The following is a 14,823-nucleotide window of genomic DNA, read 5'->3' on the forward strand; positions in this document are numbered from 1 at the left end:
TTGTCGTTGGGGTTAACGCAGTCCTCCCGAATCCCGTTGCGTCTTGTACCGTCATTTGCCTCAAACGCCGCGAGGTCGCGACCGACGCAATCCGAGCGGGATGCCTGCCATTTCCCACCTTCATCAAATGCAGCATTTTTCCTCAGTGAAACGCGTTGCACTTTGGATGATTGTCATTCGCTTGGTGAGGAAAACTTTCATTTGAAAACGTGATCAAACGTTTCTTTGACTATTAGAACAAAATGTCTGACAATACGCCATCTTGGAAACAGCGTTCCAAATGTTGGGAATTGTCAATAGGAAAATCCTCATCAAATTCTTTCTGTAAGTTTCGAGCACATTTGACGTCATTATTTGCATTCATGTACATTTGTTGTTTATACTTCTTAATAAGTTCATGCACAAATGTTAGAATAACATTTTGTTACACTTCAATCACAAATGATTTATTGTTTAGTCCAGGAGTGCCCAAGTCCAGTCCTGGAGCCGCATTCAGCCTCTTTTCCATGTTTCTCTCCACCAACACACCTGATTCACCATCAAGATCGTTAGCAGGCTTCTGCGATGCTTGCGGATGAGCTGATCATTGGATTCAGCTGCGTTGGAGGAGGGAGACATGGAAAACGGGCTGGATAGGAGCTCTCAAGAACTCCAATTTGGGCACCTCTCGTCTAGCCATTTCTCTCACTTCCTCAGGTTTATTCATCCTATCAATTGGCGCACCTCCCCGTTCCAAAATCTGCGTCTCTGCTTCTGAATAAAAATTAAAAGTGAAATATAAAATATATATATTTCAAAAAATAATAAGTCCCCTAAATAGAAAGCACAAGTCTGACTAAAATAATAATAATAATAATAATAATAAAAGGGTTCAAAGCTTTGAAAATGTTTGCGCAAGACTTTTTGTCTTTGCATTTTGGGAACTTTTTTGTGTTTCGGTAACTTTTCGGTGTCACCTGTGGCGCCAGCGGCACCACGTGACTCCACGCGGAAGCGGAAGCTCGCGCGCGCTCGCCAACAGCCAGCTGAGCCGCTGCAGAGATCCTCTCCTCGGCGGGACGGGACCTCGTGGACAAGTTGGAAGGTGCGCGGCGACTCGGCAAAAGCCTCGAGGCGTTTCGGTCCTCCTTTGCGGCATCGGAGCAAATGGCGCCGCTTCGCACCTTCCGCCCTCATTTTGATTTGGAAGCCGGCCCAAGCCCGACGGAGTGAGCCCTCGGCGCCCGCGGAGAGCATCTGCGTCTCGCCGAGAGCTGAGCTAGCAGCTCGGCGGCTAGCAGGCTAACGGCTAGCGAGCGAGCTAGTGGCGCTGTGATGGCGGAGCTGGTGCAGGCAGGAGGACAGGCCTCGATCGGACAGCCGGGGCTCAAGTCGGACGGCCTGGCCGACGCGTTGCAGCGGGCCCGCCAGGTAACCTCCGCCGAGGGGCCGCCGGCCAGCGAGTCCCGCGGACCCCCTTCTCCAGCCCCGGACGCGCCTCTTACGTGGAGTCGGAACACTTTTTTTTTGCCTTCTTTTGGACCGCCGAGCAAGTTCGCGAGCGCGCGCGCACGCACGCACATTAGCACGCTAAGCTAGCTGGGGCACTTTTGCCCACTTTGACGCGGCTGACACGAGCCCCCCCGGGAGGCTTTACCCTCCTCCAGCTGGGAGATACTTACTTTGGGGGGACTTTGGCGAGCTGTCATGCCAAAGTAGGGAGGGGGGGACTACGACGACGACGACGACGACGAGTTGGGGGGAGGGGGGCACTCATAAGTTTGTCCACACGTGTCACTCGGGCTGACAACTTGTTGAACTCACCAACTAACTAACAATGACGTGTTTAGTACACCAAGTAAGACATACTTATTTTTTGTATGCTCACTCTTTAAACTGGGGGTGCTTCAAGTCTAACACCGCCGCCCCCCTCCCACAATCTCACGCTCAGGCTATATGTGAGCTTTTGCAAGTGGGGGTGTGCGGACCCCAACTTAGTGGATCGACTTGACTGTCACACGAACTTCCTGTTAGCTGAGCAAGCTAACTTCCTGTGTTCAACGCAATCCACTTAAAAGGCTACTTGACTCATTTAGCCACTTTCAGAAATCTCATGTCAATGAATGTGATAACGTCATGATTTTTCATGTACAATTGTTTTTTTATTATTATTTTTAATGACTTTATTTCTTTTTTGCACTCCCTCAAACGTGGTCTCTCAGGCGGGGAAGCGAAACCACGGCAAACTGCATCGTGGGCAAGTGACGGTTCTTTTCATGTTCAATTCATTGAAAAGACATTTTGCCGTCAACTGAAGATGACCTCGTGTGCTCGGGTAACGACCAATCACGGCTCACCCCTCTTGTGGGTTTGGTCATGTGAGGTTAGCAAACTGAGCCGTGGTTGGTCGTCACCTGAGCAGCGGTGATGTCATCTTCACGGGACGGCAAAATACTCTGGACGTGAAAAATAACGAGGTCACTTATCACATTCATCAAAATCTTTTCTTTTTGCCGAAGGTGTCTAAATGAGTCAAGCATCCCTTTCCGAACACACAAGTGGACCGCCACGTAAACATCGACAATGTTCTTTTGACATGCTAACTTCCTGTTAGCCAAGTGTGGAACTAGCAAGACGTAACATACCGACACGGTGTTCCCCACCCACGAGTCCGCAGCGGACGAAATAGCTCATCTCTCTGCCGACTTGCTTTCCATGCTAACAAGCTAACGTCCTGCGGTGGAACTCACAAACAAGTTTAGTAGAGTTTGTGGTCATCCGTTAACGTCCTGTGACATGCTAACATCCTGTTAGCCCAGCAAGGTAACGTCCTCGCTTGTGTTAAGCTAACTTATGGACAAGTGGACCATTTTTGCGTGGACTGACTCGGTGGACATCCGTTTATTTTGGGTGCTAATGTTCTGTTAGCCGAGTGAGCTAACTTGTTGTGCTCCCCAGATGGTGGGAAAGATTGGCGGGGGCGGCGAGGCCATGGCGCACATCAACAGCTCGCCAGCAAGCGTGGAGCCGTCGCTCTACTACAAACGACTTCCTGACGACGCAGGTGAGCGCACGCACGCACGCAGCGTCTCATCTGTGACGTCACGCATTGCTTCATCGGCCGTCAATCGCGAGGTGGTTTTTGCTTCTTTCAATTGGACGAGATTGTGCTGGTGAATTGCTATGCAGTGCGATCATTGGATATTCTTGACCACACCCACATTAGCAGCCATCTTTGTTTTGGCCTCGAACCTCCTCCACACGCATTTCTGATGATGTTGTTATTTTGTTATCCTCCTTTTTTTACATGTTAAAGAAAGACCAATACATCCCAATATAGCATCTTTTGTGTGAAAATGAATGGAAATGTTCTATTCTTCTAATTTGTCATTTCTAGTTCCTGACATTAAAATGGCCACATGATAGCTTGAAAAAAAGGTCAGGTATCGTCCTGATACTGATACCTGGTATCGGTATTGGCCCATCCCCACACAATAAAATTGTCTGTTTGAAGAGTAAACGAGTCCCTCTTGGAAGTTCATTGCAGCCAATCAACTTGATTTTTTTCTCATCTGGACGAAAGAGAGTTGCGTTGTATTGTCCTTAAAAAAAACACACAAAAAAAAAAACAATGTACAAGGTGCCAGTGTGTGCTAGTTAGCCCTAAAGACAACATGGGTAGCACATGGATCAGTTTGTTTACATGCAGCAATTGTTCCATATTTTGTTTGTAATTCAAATCGATTGTGCTCAATGGGAGGAAAAAATGCAGTTTTATGTTTTTAATCCTTATTTTCTTTCACTTATTTGATGTATTCTATAAATACTCGGACCCGAGCAAATGATTACATTCAAATTGGCTCAATTTTTTTTTTTTTATGGCATCCAAACAAACAAACATTTTGTTTTTGTCGCATCAAATGAAAAAAAGGCTTATACAACTTTTGTGCCTGTAATTCATATCTTAAAGTCAAACGTCAACATTTCTTGGCAATAATCGGTCATATGTGAGCTCACTAGTGGTGACGTTGCGATTAATTTCACATTTGTGGAATACGAGTTATGCGGCACAATGCAGCCGTTTTCATCAATATGCTGAAGGCGGCCATTTTGCCGCTTGCTGTCGACTGAAGACGACGTCGCAGTCGCTCGGGCGATGACCCGTCGCAGCTCGCCTGTTTTCTGAAGCTGCGCCCTGATTGGTTGTTACCTGCGACCTGAGCAACTGTGATGTCATCTTCAGTCGACAGCAAGTGGCAAAATGGCCGCCCACTCAGACGGATCAAAATGGCCGCCCACTCAGACGGATCAAAACGCAATATTATTAGATGTTTAATATCATAGAGATAAATGCATAGAACATATTATTGTTCCCCCCAAAATTGGGGGGTTGACTTCCCCTTTCAAAATAAAACTCATGATATATTGTTTAAATGAATTGGCTCATGATCTGAAATTTTTTGGGGCGCCAAATATTAGTATTGAAAAAATAGTTTGCTTTCACGTTGATGTTGTCGACTTTTGCTTGTTAGCTTGCTGACGTCGTGCGCTTTTGTGTTTTGTTTTGAAATGTGTGCACGTTTAGGTAATCAAGTGTCAGCCATGGCCCACCAAAGGTACGACGCGCGCACACACACACACATTTGGCGTAGTGGTTGAGGTCGCCATCTTATGCGCGTGTGCGTGTTTCAGGGTGTTGACGGAGGACTACAAAGTTCCCGACCGGATGGTGGGCTTCAGTAAGTGCTCGTCGCGCTCGCACGTCCGCTTTGCGCGCTTCCTGCGTGCCTCATGTGTGTGCGTGATGTGCGTGGCAGTCATCGGCCGAGGCGGCGAGCAGATCACCAGGATCCAGCTGGAGTCGGGTTGCAAGATCCAAATCGCCGCCGGTGAGTGTCCGCGCACACGCCCGCCGGCGTTTGAGGCTTCCGTCGCGTCGTGGCTGATTGCGTGTGCGTGCGTGTGCCTAGATAGCGGCGGCCTGATGGAGCGTCCGTGCTCGCTGACCGGGACTCCCGAGTGCATCGAGTGAGTCTGCAACTTCCCGGCGCGGCGTGTGCGCGGCGTGTGCGCGCGTGTGCGTGCACGTGGGTCAACGTGTGTTTGCGCGCAGGCAGGCCAAGCGTCTCCTGGTGCAGATCGTGGAGCGCTGCAGAAACGGTCCCGGTTTCCACGGCGACGGCGAGGGCGGGGCCCTGGTGCAGGAGATGCTGATCCCGGCCAGCAAGGTGGGCCTCGTGATCGGCCGCGGAGGCGAGACCATCAAGCAGCTGCAGGTGCCAAAGCGCTCCTTGGCTTCGATCCCGCCTGCGCACGCGCCGCCTCACCCGCTGCCGTTTGTTTGCGTGTGCGTGTCAGGAGCGTGCGGGCGTGAAGATGATGATGATCCAAGACGGTCCGATGCCCACCGGAGCAGACAAACCTCTGCGCATCTCCGGAGACCCCTACAAAGTTCAGGTGGCGAAACCCGAGCCGCGTGTTTGCTTTTTCTTCCTTCGGAGCCCAGAATTGATTTTGACAAACGAAACCAAACAAAACCTTTAACAAGTCAATTTGGGCCAAAACGCGACCGCCCGAATTGTCGCCTCCAGTCCCGTTGAGTCGTTGGGATGCGACAGACAAACGTGACCATAAATGTCAACATTGTATGGGGAGGTTGGAGATATTAAAAAAAAAAAAAACTCACAATCATGTATTCGGATTTGCGATCTTGTTTAAAACAAACAAAAAAGCTCACATTGGGAAATTAGTTATTTTTTAGTGTTTTGACAAGGTTGTGTTTGACTGAAGCTGTCAAAAAGTCTGTTTTTTTTTTTTGACAGATGTTGAAACTGATTTGCTGGTATGATTGATTTATTGCTGTGATAATCAATGCAGTGTCCAAAACATTCCCAATTCAAATTCAACTGCAGTAAACTAACCACCAGGGGGTGCTAGAACATCACAAATGGATTTTGAACAGACCTGAAACATTGTGACGTGACGACAACAATATTTAGATCATAATTCTACACACGCACACACACGCACACACACGCACACACTGTGCCGTGCCGGTAAAGGCTGCTTTTGATGTCCTTGAACCTGAAGTTGAACGTTTGCGTTTCCTGTTCAGCGTTTTGCCGCCTTCCGAGATGTTCTTCAAATCTCGTTTGATGTTTGTGAAACGTTGGCGTGCAGTTTTCCATTCGCTTGATGTCGCCGAATAGGATGGAAGATGATGAAAGCGGCGGCGAGGGCGTCGGCACGCGTCTGCTTTGTACGTTGACCAATGTTGGACCTTGTTTGACAACGCGTTGTCGTGACAACGCCTCGCAGGCGGCGAAGGAGCTGGTGCTGGAGGTGATCCGAGAGAAGGACGGCGACTTCCGGGCGGGACGCGGCGAATTCTCCGCCCGGCCGGGAGGAGCCAGCCTGGACGTACGCTCGGCCCAAATGAACAAAGCGCTCGGTCGGGTTCGGCGCCTTGTGACGGCGGCGCTCGTTTGCTCCCTCGCAGGTTCCCGTCCCGAGGTTCGCCGTGGGCATCGTCATCGGCCGCAACGGCGAAATGATCAAGAAGATCCAGAACGACGCCGGAGTGCGGATCCAGTTCAAAACGGGTACGGTTTTTTGGCGGGCGGGCGGGTTTGGCGCCCGGGCCGGCTCAAGTGTGCCTCTTGTTGTCGCGCCGCAGACGACGGCATCAGTCCGGAACGCGTGGCGGTGGTGATGGGCCAGCCCGAACGCTGCCAGCACGCGCTGCACCTCGTCAACGAGCTCATCCAGACCGCGCAGGTGAGCAGCACGCAGTCGCACCTTCGACATGAGCACGCGCGCCGATTTCCGGCTGCTCATCTCGTCCACCATCTTGTTTGGATTTGCTTTTGACGTCTCGTGACTTTGAATGCGTTTTCTCCAAAACTGCTTGATGAAGTGACAAAAATGAAATGTCAGCAGTTTGATGAAGGTGCGAGGAGCAGCGGCGTGTCATGCCGGATTACGGGAACGTTTGAAGCCATTGTTGCGTTTTGTGTGAATGGCAACGGTGCAAATTGATGGCAACGGTGCAAATTGATGGCAACGGTGCAAATTGATGGCAACGGTGCAAATTGATGGCAACGGTGCAAATTGATGGCAACGGTGCAAATTGATGGCAACCTGCTTTCGCTGCCAAGCTTAGTTTGGCTGTGGGGGGGCAGAACCCGTTCCGTCACGTGCATTTCTGCACTTGTGTGAAATGCTATATATATTTTTTTAATTTTTTTTTTTCTTTTTGAAATATTAATGACACTTTGGCACATTGAGTTGATTATGAGATGTAATGCAGCACTCTCGCCTAGAGGGCAGCGTTGAGCTTTGGTTTTGAAAAGACGGCTCGTTGGAGCAGAGAAGAAGAATCCCTCTTGGCTGAAAAACCAGACGGGACTTGAAAGACTTGCCTCGCTTATTTCATGTCATCCAAAATGCACAAGTCCATGAAAATTAAATCTCGCCGCTAATTTTGATTCCTGTCAAAGTCACGCAGCAAATTTGTTATCATCGACATGCTATGAAAGGCAGGCTTACGTTGTCCTTGTTTAGACGCGGCTGGATTGGGTTTGAGTGGAACGACTTTATTGGGTTGACTCCAGCCTCGCGTTCTTGAGCTCGTTGATGGAACTTATCCCAAAGACGTATGAATACGTTTTTGTTTGTTTTTTATGCTAGAGCGTACAGAAGGCTTCGACGCGGCCTCTGAACTGAAGTCAATGCTTGAAGCAATGATAGTTATTACAAAAACGGCCAGCAGGTGGCAGCAGAGCAAATGAGATCAACCAGGGCCATGTTGTTTTGTCAATAATGATCAAACGTTGCTATATTCAAATGCTAATTGCTGCAAACCAGGAACAGACAGAAATAGACTTTTCTTTTTTTCCTGATGAAAGAAGAGATTCTAATCTTTTCTTTTTGTTGCCATGTTTTGATAGCAATAGAACAGAATGTTCTGCGGGCCTTGCAAAATTAGTCCAAATCCAGTCCAACAGCTGGGAGCGAAGGGGGTTGCTTCCGTCAAAATGGCTGCCAGTCAATGAGTTGTACATTTTATTTGTAAAGTTTTCTTTGCAACGGAGCCGCCCGAGCCTGACCATCGATTGCAAAAACAAATCGCCAACAATTGAACATGTTTTTGCCAACAATTGAACATGTTTTTGCCAACAATTGAACATGTTTTTGCCGGCGAGTACAAAAAGTGGCGCCAGGGCCGCCCTTCCACTGACCTCTGGCCCGCCGCCATTCAGGAGCGCGACGGCTTCGGCTCGGCGCTGAGGGCCGGGCGGGCCAGAAGCCGCGGGGATTGGACGCTGGGTTCCCCCGGACCCCTGCAGGAGGTCACCTACACCATCCCCGCCGACAAGTGCGGCCTGGTCATCGGCAAAGGTAAGCCCCGCCCGCTTACCCGCCGTCTTTGCCACTTCCGGCGTCCAAACGGCAAGTGAGCGTCCGGCGTGTGCTCGCAGGCGGCGAGACCATCAAGAGCATCAACCAGCAGTCGGGCGCTCACGTGGAGCTCCAGCGGAACCCGCCGCCCGCCACCGACCCCAACGCGCGCGTCTTCACCATCCGAGGCTCGGCGCAGCAGATGGAACACGCGCGGCAGCTCATCGACGACAAGATCGGGGTAAGCCACCAGACGCGCCCGCCGCCGCCTTCTCAAGGCCGTCAGCCACGACGCTCGTTTGCTCGTTTGCAGTGAAAGACAAAATATTGGCCTCAACATTTTTGCTTTCCGTTTCAGAATTGACAGCTTTGTTGAAAAATGATCCCGCCAAAAATTGGTCAGCAGATCTTTTAGCGACCTTTCAAAAATAAACAAAAGAAGCGTTCCCAAAAGTTGACTGAAACTGTCAATAAAGTTTTGCCAAATGTCAACAGCCAGATTGATGATCGTGATTGACTCCAGGGACTTTTCGATCGGGGACGCTTTGCTCGGGAAAGGCGAGACATTCTGGACTTCCGGCCGCTCGGACCAAAATGTCCGCCTTTTGTTGTGACCAATCGTGACCACGGATCGAAATGTCGTCTTTGGAAAAAAAAGCACAACTCGTTTAGTGACAAGGAAACGCGATTGGTTACGGCGTCCGTTCGTTCATGTTTGTTTGTCTCGACTTCCTGCAAATCCCGCCCCCAACACAATCTCGCTCTGTGATTGGTCCCAACCATCGCTGGAAATCCGTCCGGAAGTCCGGTTAGGGGTCAGAAGCATTTTTGGTTTTGGAAGGTGCAGAAATGAAATGAGATGCGTCTCACTTAGTGACAAACGCAGGCAAATGTCGCTCGTTTGGGTTTTGGTCAGGATTCGTTCATCAAAGCTTTCAGGGAAAAAGTCCATGCCCATATTTGGTCAAATGCCCAAATATGGGCACCGATCATCGATTCCTCCCAACTTCTTTTTACATTAGCTTTGTTTATTGTTTTTTGGTTTGTATTGACCTTTCTTGATCCATGACCTCATTAAATATGCGCATACCAAACAGGTCGGATGTCAAAAGTCCACATTCATGATGAAGATGAGCATTTTGTATCTTTAGGGTTCTGGCATCATGAGTAACGGCGGATTTGGTTTCAGCCCCTTCACTCAAGGCCCCGCCCACCAGAAGTAGGTCCCCATGGCAACACGTGCGTGTGCGTGCGTGCGCGCCAGAAGAAGTTGTGTGACGACCTGCGTGTGTGTTTGCAGCTGTGGCGGCGCTCAGACCTTCTTGACGGGCGTGTGGGGGAACACCTACCAGACCAGCTGGCAGAACGCCGCGCAGCAGGACCCCGGTAACACGCACGCACGCACGCACGCACGCACGCACATCCTGTCCACCCTGCAGTATCCACGGCAACGTCCGTCACCTTCAAACTGCCTTGATTGACGCTTTCTTGGTCATCTTTGCGAATGTGTGTGCGTGCGCGCAGGCCAGCCCAGTCAGCCGGCGAGCGTGATGAGCGACTACAGCAAAGCGTGGGAAGATTACTACAAAAAACAAAGTATGACTTTTGCTTTTTGATTTGCTTGTTTGAATGTGAATTGACGTCTCGATGCCATCTTGCATTTTGTGTGTGCGTGCGCAGGTCAGTCGTCCCAGCAGAGTTCGCTGCCCGACTACACGGCGGCGCTGGCCGAGTATTACCGCCAGCAGCCGTACCTGTGGAACCCCGCCCAGATCCAGGTAGCGACGTCATCAAGTCAGCCCTGCGCTCGCGACGCCGCCCGTCCTTTTATTTCCCCGGCGCCGTTACTCGATGAATCGTCTTTTGGGACCGATTTGCTTTTGATGATGTCATTCGCTGTCTCCGCAGGATCACTAAGAGGCCCCGCCCTCCCTCCCCCCCTCGGAAGCCACGCCCCCTCAGCCCTTGCTTCCTGTTGGCCAGCAAATTGACGGAAACAGGAAGTGCCCTTCTACTGCTCGGAGCCTCCGAAGTCTTGGACTTCCTGTTTGTGTTGGCTTTTTTTTTTCTTTGTCTTTTTCTTTTTTTAACCCAAACCCAAACCTGGCATGGACACGTTTGAACAAACTTCACTTCACCTCCTTTTGTTTTCTTTCTTTTCGCCACATGATGCCTAGCAGTCTTGAGGAAGATGATGATGATGATGATTGTTTAAGCATGCTGCAGATTATTATTATTATTATTATTTTGGGGTGTCTTTTCGGTGACGATATTCTACTGGCATTGGACCGAAACGTGACACTTGACCTTAACGGGCGTCTTTTTGTTCAAAACTCTGTCATTTTATTTCTTCGGTCGCCATTTTGGTCATGATAGCGACAGAGCGCTAATAGCAGTTTTTCTTTTGTGTCTTGAATCTTAAATTTGTCTTCTGTGGTCCGACGCGGGACGACGTGGCGAATGCCAAACTAGCGCATTAGCGCTCAGAACTTTTGGAGAGTGCCCGTTGTGTGTGTGTGTGTGTGTGTGTGTGTGTGTGTGTGCGCGCGTGCGTGCGCATGTCTGTTTTGTTGTTTAGCTTTTTGTCACCTAGCCTTAGCGGAAGGAAGACGCTAGCATGCCGCTAACGTAGATTTATACTTGGTCAAAGCACTGAGACATTTGACCTCGACAGATGTCTTTTTTTCAATCAAACTCAATCGTTTTTATCTTTTTTGAACATGCTAGCAAGGACACGCGGTAGCGTGCTAATTTGTTGTCTTTTGGGTTGGATGCTAGTTTTTAATCTTGTTCAAGTTTTTAAGACGATCCTCCGTTCGTCTTCTGTGGTCAACGTTGTTGGGCGGCACCAAACTAGCGCGTTAGCACGCAACGTTCTGTTTGTGGCTAAAATGCTAGCATTCTGTCAGTTTGTTTTTTTTTAATTGATGAGTTTGCATCAAATCACGTGTTGGTAAAATGAATTGACTTTCATACTCTGTTCAATCATTTTGCTTTATTCACCATCTTTCAGTGTTCTCACTTAGCCTTAGCCAAAGGAGAGTGTTAGCGTGCTGCTAGCTTAGCATAGCGCACATACTGAACAACAGGTGTTTTGTCGAGTGTGTGTGTGTGACCATGATGATGATGATGATGATGATGATGATGATGATGATGATGATGGTTTGGTGCAGGGGTCTATAAATGAGTTAATGAATATTTGTTTTGTAATGAGCTAATATGCTAACACCTCATGTACATGTTGTCGCGTCAACAATAATTTAGTTTGGTTTGGTTTGTAATGATTGTTTGTAATGATCGTTTGAGCCCTCGACTCGAGTCAGTGATCCGGTGTCCGATATGCAAATCCCGCGAGAGTGACGCGTTCCATCTCCCGATTCACTACAAATTGTTTTGACTGTTGGCTTTGATCATGTGCGAATGCTTCGTGTAGGCTGAGTGGTTGCTTCCAAAGGATTTTTTTTTTTTTTTTGCAGATCAGCACCAGCAAGGAGAAGAAGCTCTTCTCAAGACTGCTATGCTAAATGCTAACGCTAACATCTTTTGGCTTAGTGAGCTAAGAAACGGCTCATGGGCCCATTAGCTGGTTAGCCTGGGCGGCGACTCCGAGGCCGGGAGGCGGTTGGACAGGAAAGCTCCCGAGACTCCCGATCACCCCCCGACCCCTGACCCCCACCCCCACCCCTGCTCGTTTTCAGTTCTTCCAGCTGTGCCAGATTTGTCTTGTTTTTGTTCTTCTCTGCTTTTTCTAATGGACGCTTGTCCAAATGTAACCTTTGGACTTTTCTAGTAGATTCTATGGACTGACGGGTGAGGAAGGTGAACATGATGATGATGATGATGATGATGATGATGATGTAACCATGAGGGCTAATAAACAGGCTCCTTCTTTCTGACTTCCTGTGTCTTTATGATGACTTCCTGTGGAGGCCATCTTGTCCGGTGCACGTGGCTGACATTAATAATGGATCCCTTCGTTTTTTATTCATTTTCCAGATGGCCTGATTGATGATGTCATCACTTGTGAAGTGTGTGCGTGTCATATTGCGTCTCCATGTGAGCGATTCAAGTGTTTGTGCTTGTTCCATACAGAGTTTGTGTCGTATTTGCATGTAAGCTTCTTTCTGCCCATACAAAAGGGACTCTTTTTTTAAATTATTATTATTCATTGTAAGAAGGATGTTTGCCTATGTGGATCTTTTCTTTTTTCTCTTTCTAAACTTGAATGACGTCACAGACGATTCTCATGTCAGCTCATCACGAAGACTTCAAATCTGCTCACGATGACTTTAAATGTCGTCACTCAATCTCATCACGATGACTTTTAATCTTGTCATCAAGTTCATCTTTTTTCCCGCTAATGCTTGATGTCCCTGATACGATGCGTGGCCTTCACATTTAAAACGTCCTCCTGTTACAGAATATATTGAAATCAAAAATCCTTTTACAGGCGCGCTTGTCATGGCAGAGCACGTGCGCGCGCTTGTGCAAGCGTTGAGTGTTTACGTGTGCGCGTTGCTGCAAGTGCTCGCGATAATTGATGAGCACTTGGTCCAAATCTGCCTTGGAATTGTGTGTGCGCGCGCGTGCGCGCCTGCTGAGCGTGTATCACGTTGCAATCCCTGCGGTTGAGTCTCGCGGTCAACTTTTTAATGGTGAGTGCGCGCGCGTGTGCCCGTTAAGTACAGTAAAGTGCTCTGTAAGTACAGTTGACCTGTGGATGTGTGAATATTTAATGAGCTGTGGGCGTGTCCTCCTCAAATGTCACTCTGTCCGCCGCAGAAAGTCACGTGAGCTGTGACGTCACGTGAGGATGACGATGGTGGAGAAGATCAGCCCGGCTGATGATCGTCCAATCAGCGAAGTGAGTAGCGCGCGCATGCGCGCCGCATTCATTTCCATCCGGGCATTTCCTGATCGCATTCTTTTTTGTTGTTTTCTCGTCCATCTGCACACTCGATTCATCACGCCGCTCATCTTCATCATCTTCATCATCTTCATCATCTTCATTATGCACACCAAATGAAACATGATTATTTGCTTACATTCACAAATTCTTTTGAATTTGCACCTCACCACGCACACACACACGCACACATACACTCTGAAATGTCCTTTTTATTAGCGTATTTGTTCATGTTATATTCATATTCTTTCATTTTTGGGGGGATTGAATCACATCTAAACTGTATTTTTGTGTACACGATGGATTTCTTTTTAAAAAAAATTGTTTAGAAGTTCTCAAATTAAATTGAAGATATGTTCATTTGAAATTCCATCCCAACTCTTTCAAATTTTTCTTCCTCGGCGTAACATATGAATGATTATTTGCATGTTTGTTATTCGTCACATGATTTTTTATTATTTATTTTATTTTGGCTGCAGGCGATGTTGCTTTTCAACTCGGCTGCTCTTTTTCATTTTCATGCTTCATTGAAGTGACTTTCTCAATTGGAATTCGTTGAATGTCAAAAGGAGTTCAGAACACGCAAAGTCAAAAGAGCGCCATTCTCACTTTTCTTGCGGATTGCTCCTTTCCTTTTTTCCTCGGGGGTCGGAGAGTGCTGTGGGTGCCACCAGCCGGCTCTGCATCTCCTTTTTTTCTTCTTGTGTTGCGTGCGTGCCAGGCCATTTTTGTTTTGTGATGATCATCGTGGTCAAAAGCAATTGAGAGGCAACGTCTGTTTTGCACGCAAGAAATGCAAAATGCACACATCGAACAGAGAAGAAAAAAGAAAGTCAATCAATCCCACTTAACATGCAGAGACAACAACAGACAACCTTCATCGCAACACAAAAATACAATTATTCCAAAATTGTCAAAATCATCTGCTGACAAGCCAACGTGACAAGAATCAATCTGTTTTTAAATGACATATTTTATAGATAAGATTTAGATTCATCGGACTCTGCAGTGACTTGAAGTCTTTCTTTTTTAGCGACAAGACAGAAAAACCAAAAAAACTGGTTTGAACTTGTGATGATGATTCAAAGAATATTGAAAATGAAACTGCACTGGAATTGGCGTCTCCGATTGATCCCGATCCAAAATCGTTCCAGTTTGGCCTCGATGTATTCCGTCATTCTTCATTTTCTTCTTCTTATTAAGTTCCACAATTCGCAACTCAACAAAGGCTGTATCGTGCCAATCAACACATGCAATCATTATTCTCATCCCGCCTATTTCAGATCACATTTTCACCCAATTATTACAAAACGATGACGTCATTTTCAGTCCACGTGGACGACTCGGACCTCAGCAAAACCAAAGTTCACTTGCACGCTCGCATTCAAACATCTTTTTTCAAATTATTATTATGATCAACACCGCAAACACACACGCGTCCTTTCAGCTGCACATCTACTCAGAAATTGCGGCCCACGCGCGCGCACAACCCCCCCCCCCCCTCCCTCTCCCTGCTGGCACTCACGCGCGCACTCACT

At 48.0% G+C, this 14,823-nt stretch overlaps 1 protein-coding gene across 4 annotated transcripts; it reads left to right on the top strand.

The window, feature by feature from the left end:
• The first annotated feature begins 984 nt into the window (after positions 1–984).
• Positions 985–12,275, top strand: LOC144048898 (far upstream element-binding protein 3-like). Of its 4 annotated transcripts, none has more exons than XM_077561353.1 (18): positions 987–1,410; positions 2,938–3,043; positions 4,565–4,595; positions 4,672–4,718; positions 4,797–4,868; positions 4,950–5,007; positions 5,093–5,207; positions 5,338–5,436; positions 6,298–6,399; positions 6,479–6,581; positions 6,656–6,756; positions 8,241–8,379; positions 8,460–8,620; positions 9,531–9,598; positions 9,680–9,765; positions 9,904–9,975; positions 10,060–10,157; positions 10,288–12,275. In XM_077561353.1, the coding sequence occupies exons 1-18, from the start codon at positions 1,315–1,317 to the stop codon at positions 10,294–10,296; spliced, it is 1,563 nt and encodes a 520-aa protein (XP_077417479.1). In that variant the 5' UTR covers positions 987–1,314; the 3' UTR covers positions 10,297–12,275. The 4 variants fall into 4 exon arrangements, with proteins under 4 accessions (XP_077417480.1, XP_077417479.1, XP_077417476.1 ...); XM_077561351.1 differs by having other exon boundaries at positions 989–1,410; positions 5,093–5,255; XM_077561350.1 differs by having other exon boundaries at positions 4,797–5,007; positions 5,093–5,255.
• The last annotated feature ends 2,548 nt before the right edge of the window (positions 12,276–14,823 follow it).

This window comes from Vanacampus margaritifer, chromosome 3 (genome assembly GCF_051991255.1).
Source record: "Vanacampus margaritifer isolate UIUO_Vmar chromosome 3, RoL_Vmar_1.0, whole genome shotgun sequence".
NCBI lineage: Eukaryota > Metazoa > Chordata > Actinopteri > Syngnathiformes > Syngnathidae > Vanacampus > Vanacampus margaritifer.

Excerpts from the sequence above, each read along its gene's own strand:
- LOC144048898 (XM_077561350.1), top strand. The coding sequence starts at position 1,315 with ATGGCGGAGCTGGTGCAGGCAGGAGGACAGGCCTCGATCGGACAGCCG. Across the intron at positions 4,596-4,671 it reads TCAGCCATGGCCCACCAAAG|GGTGTTGACGGAGGACTACA; the intron begins GTACGACGCGCG and ends TGCGTGTTTCAG. Across the intron at positions 6,757-8,240 it reads AGCTCATCCAGACCGCGCAG|GAGCGCGACGGCTTCGGCTC; the intron begins GTGAGCAGCACG and ends GCCGCCATTCAG.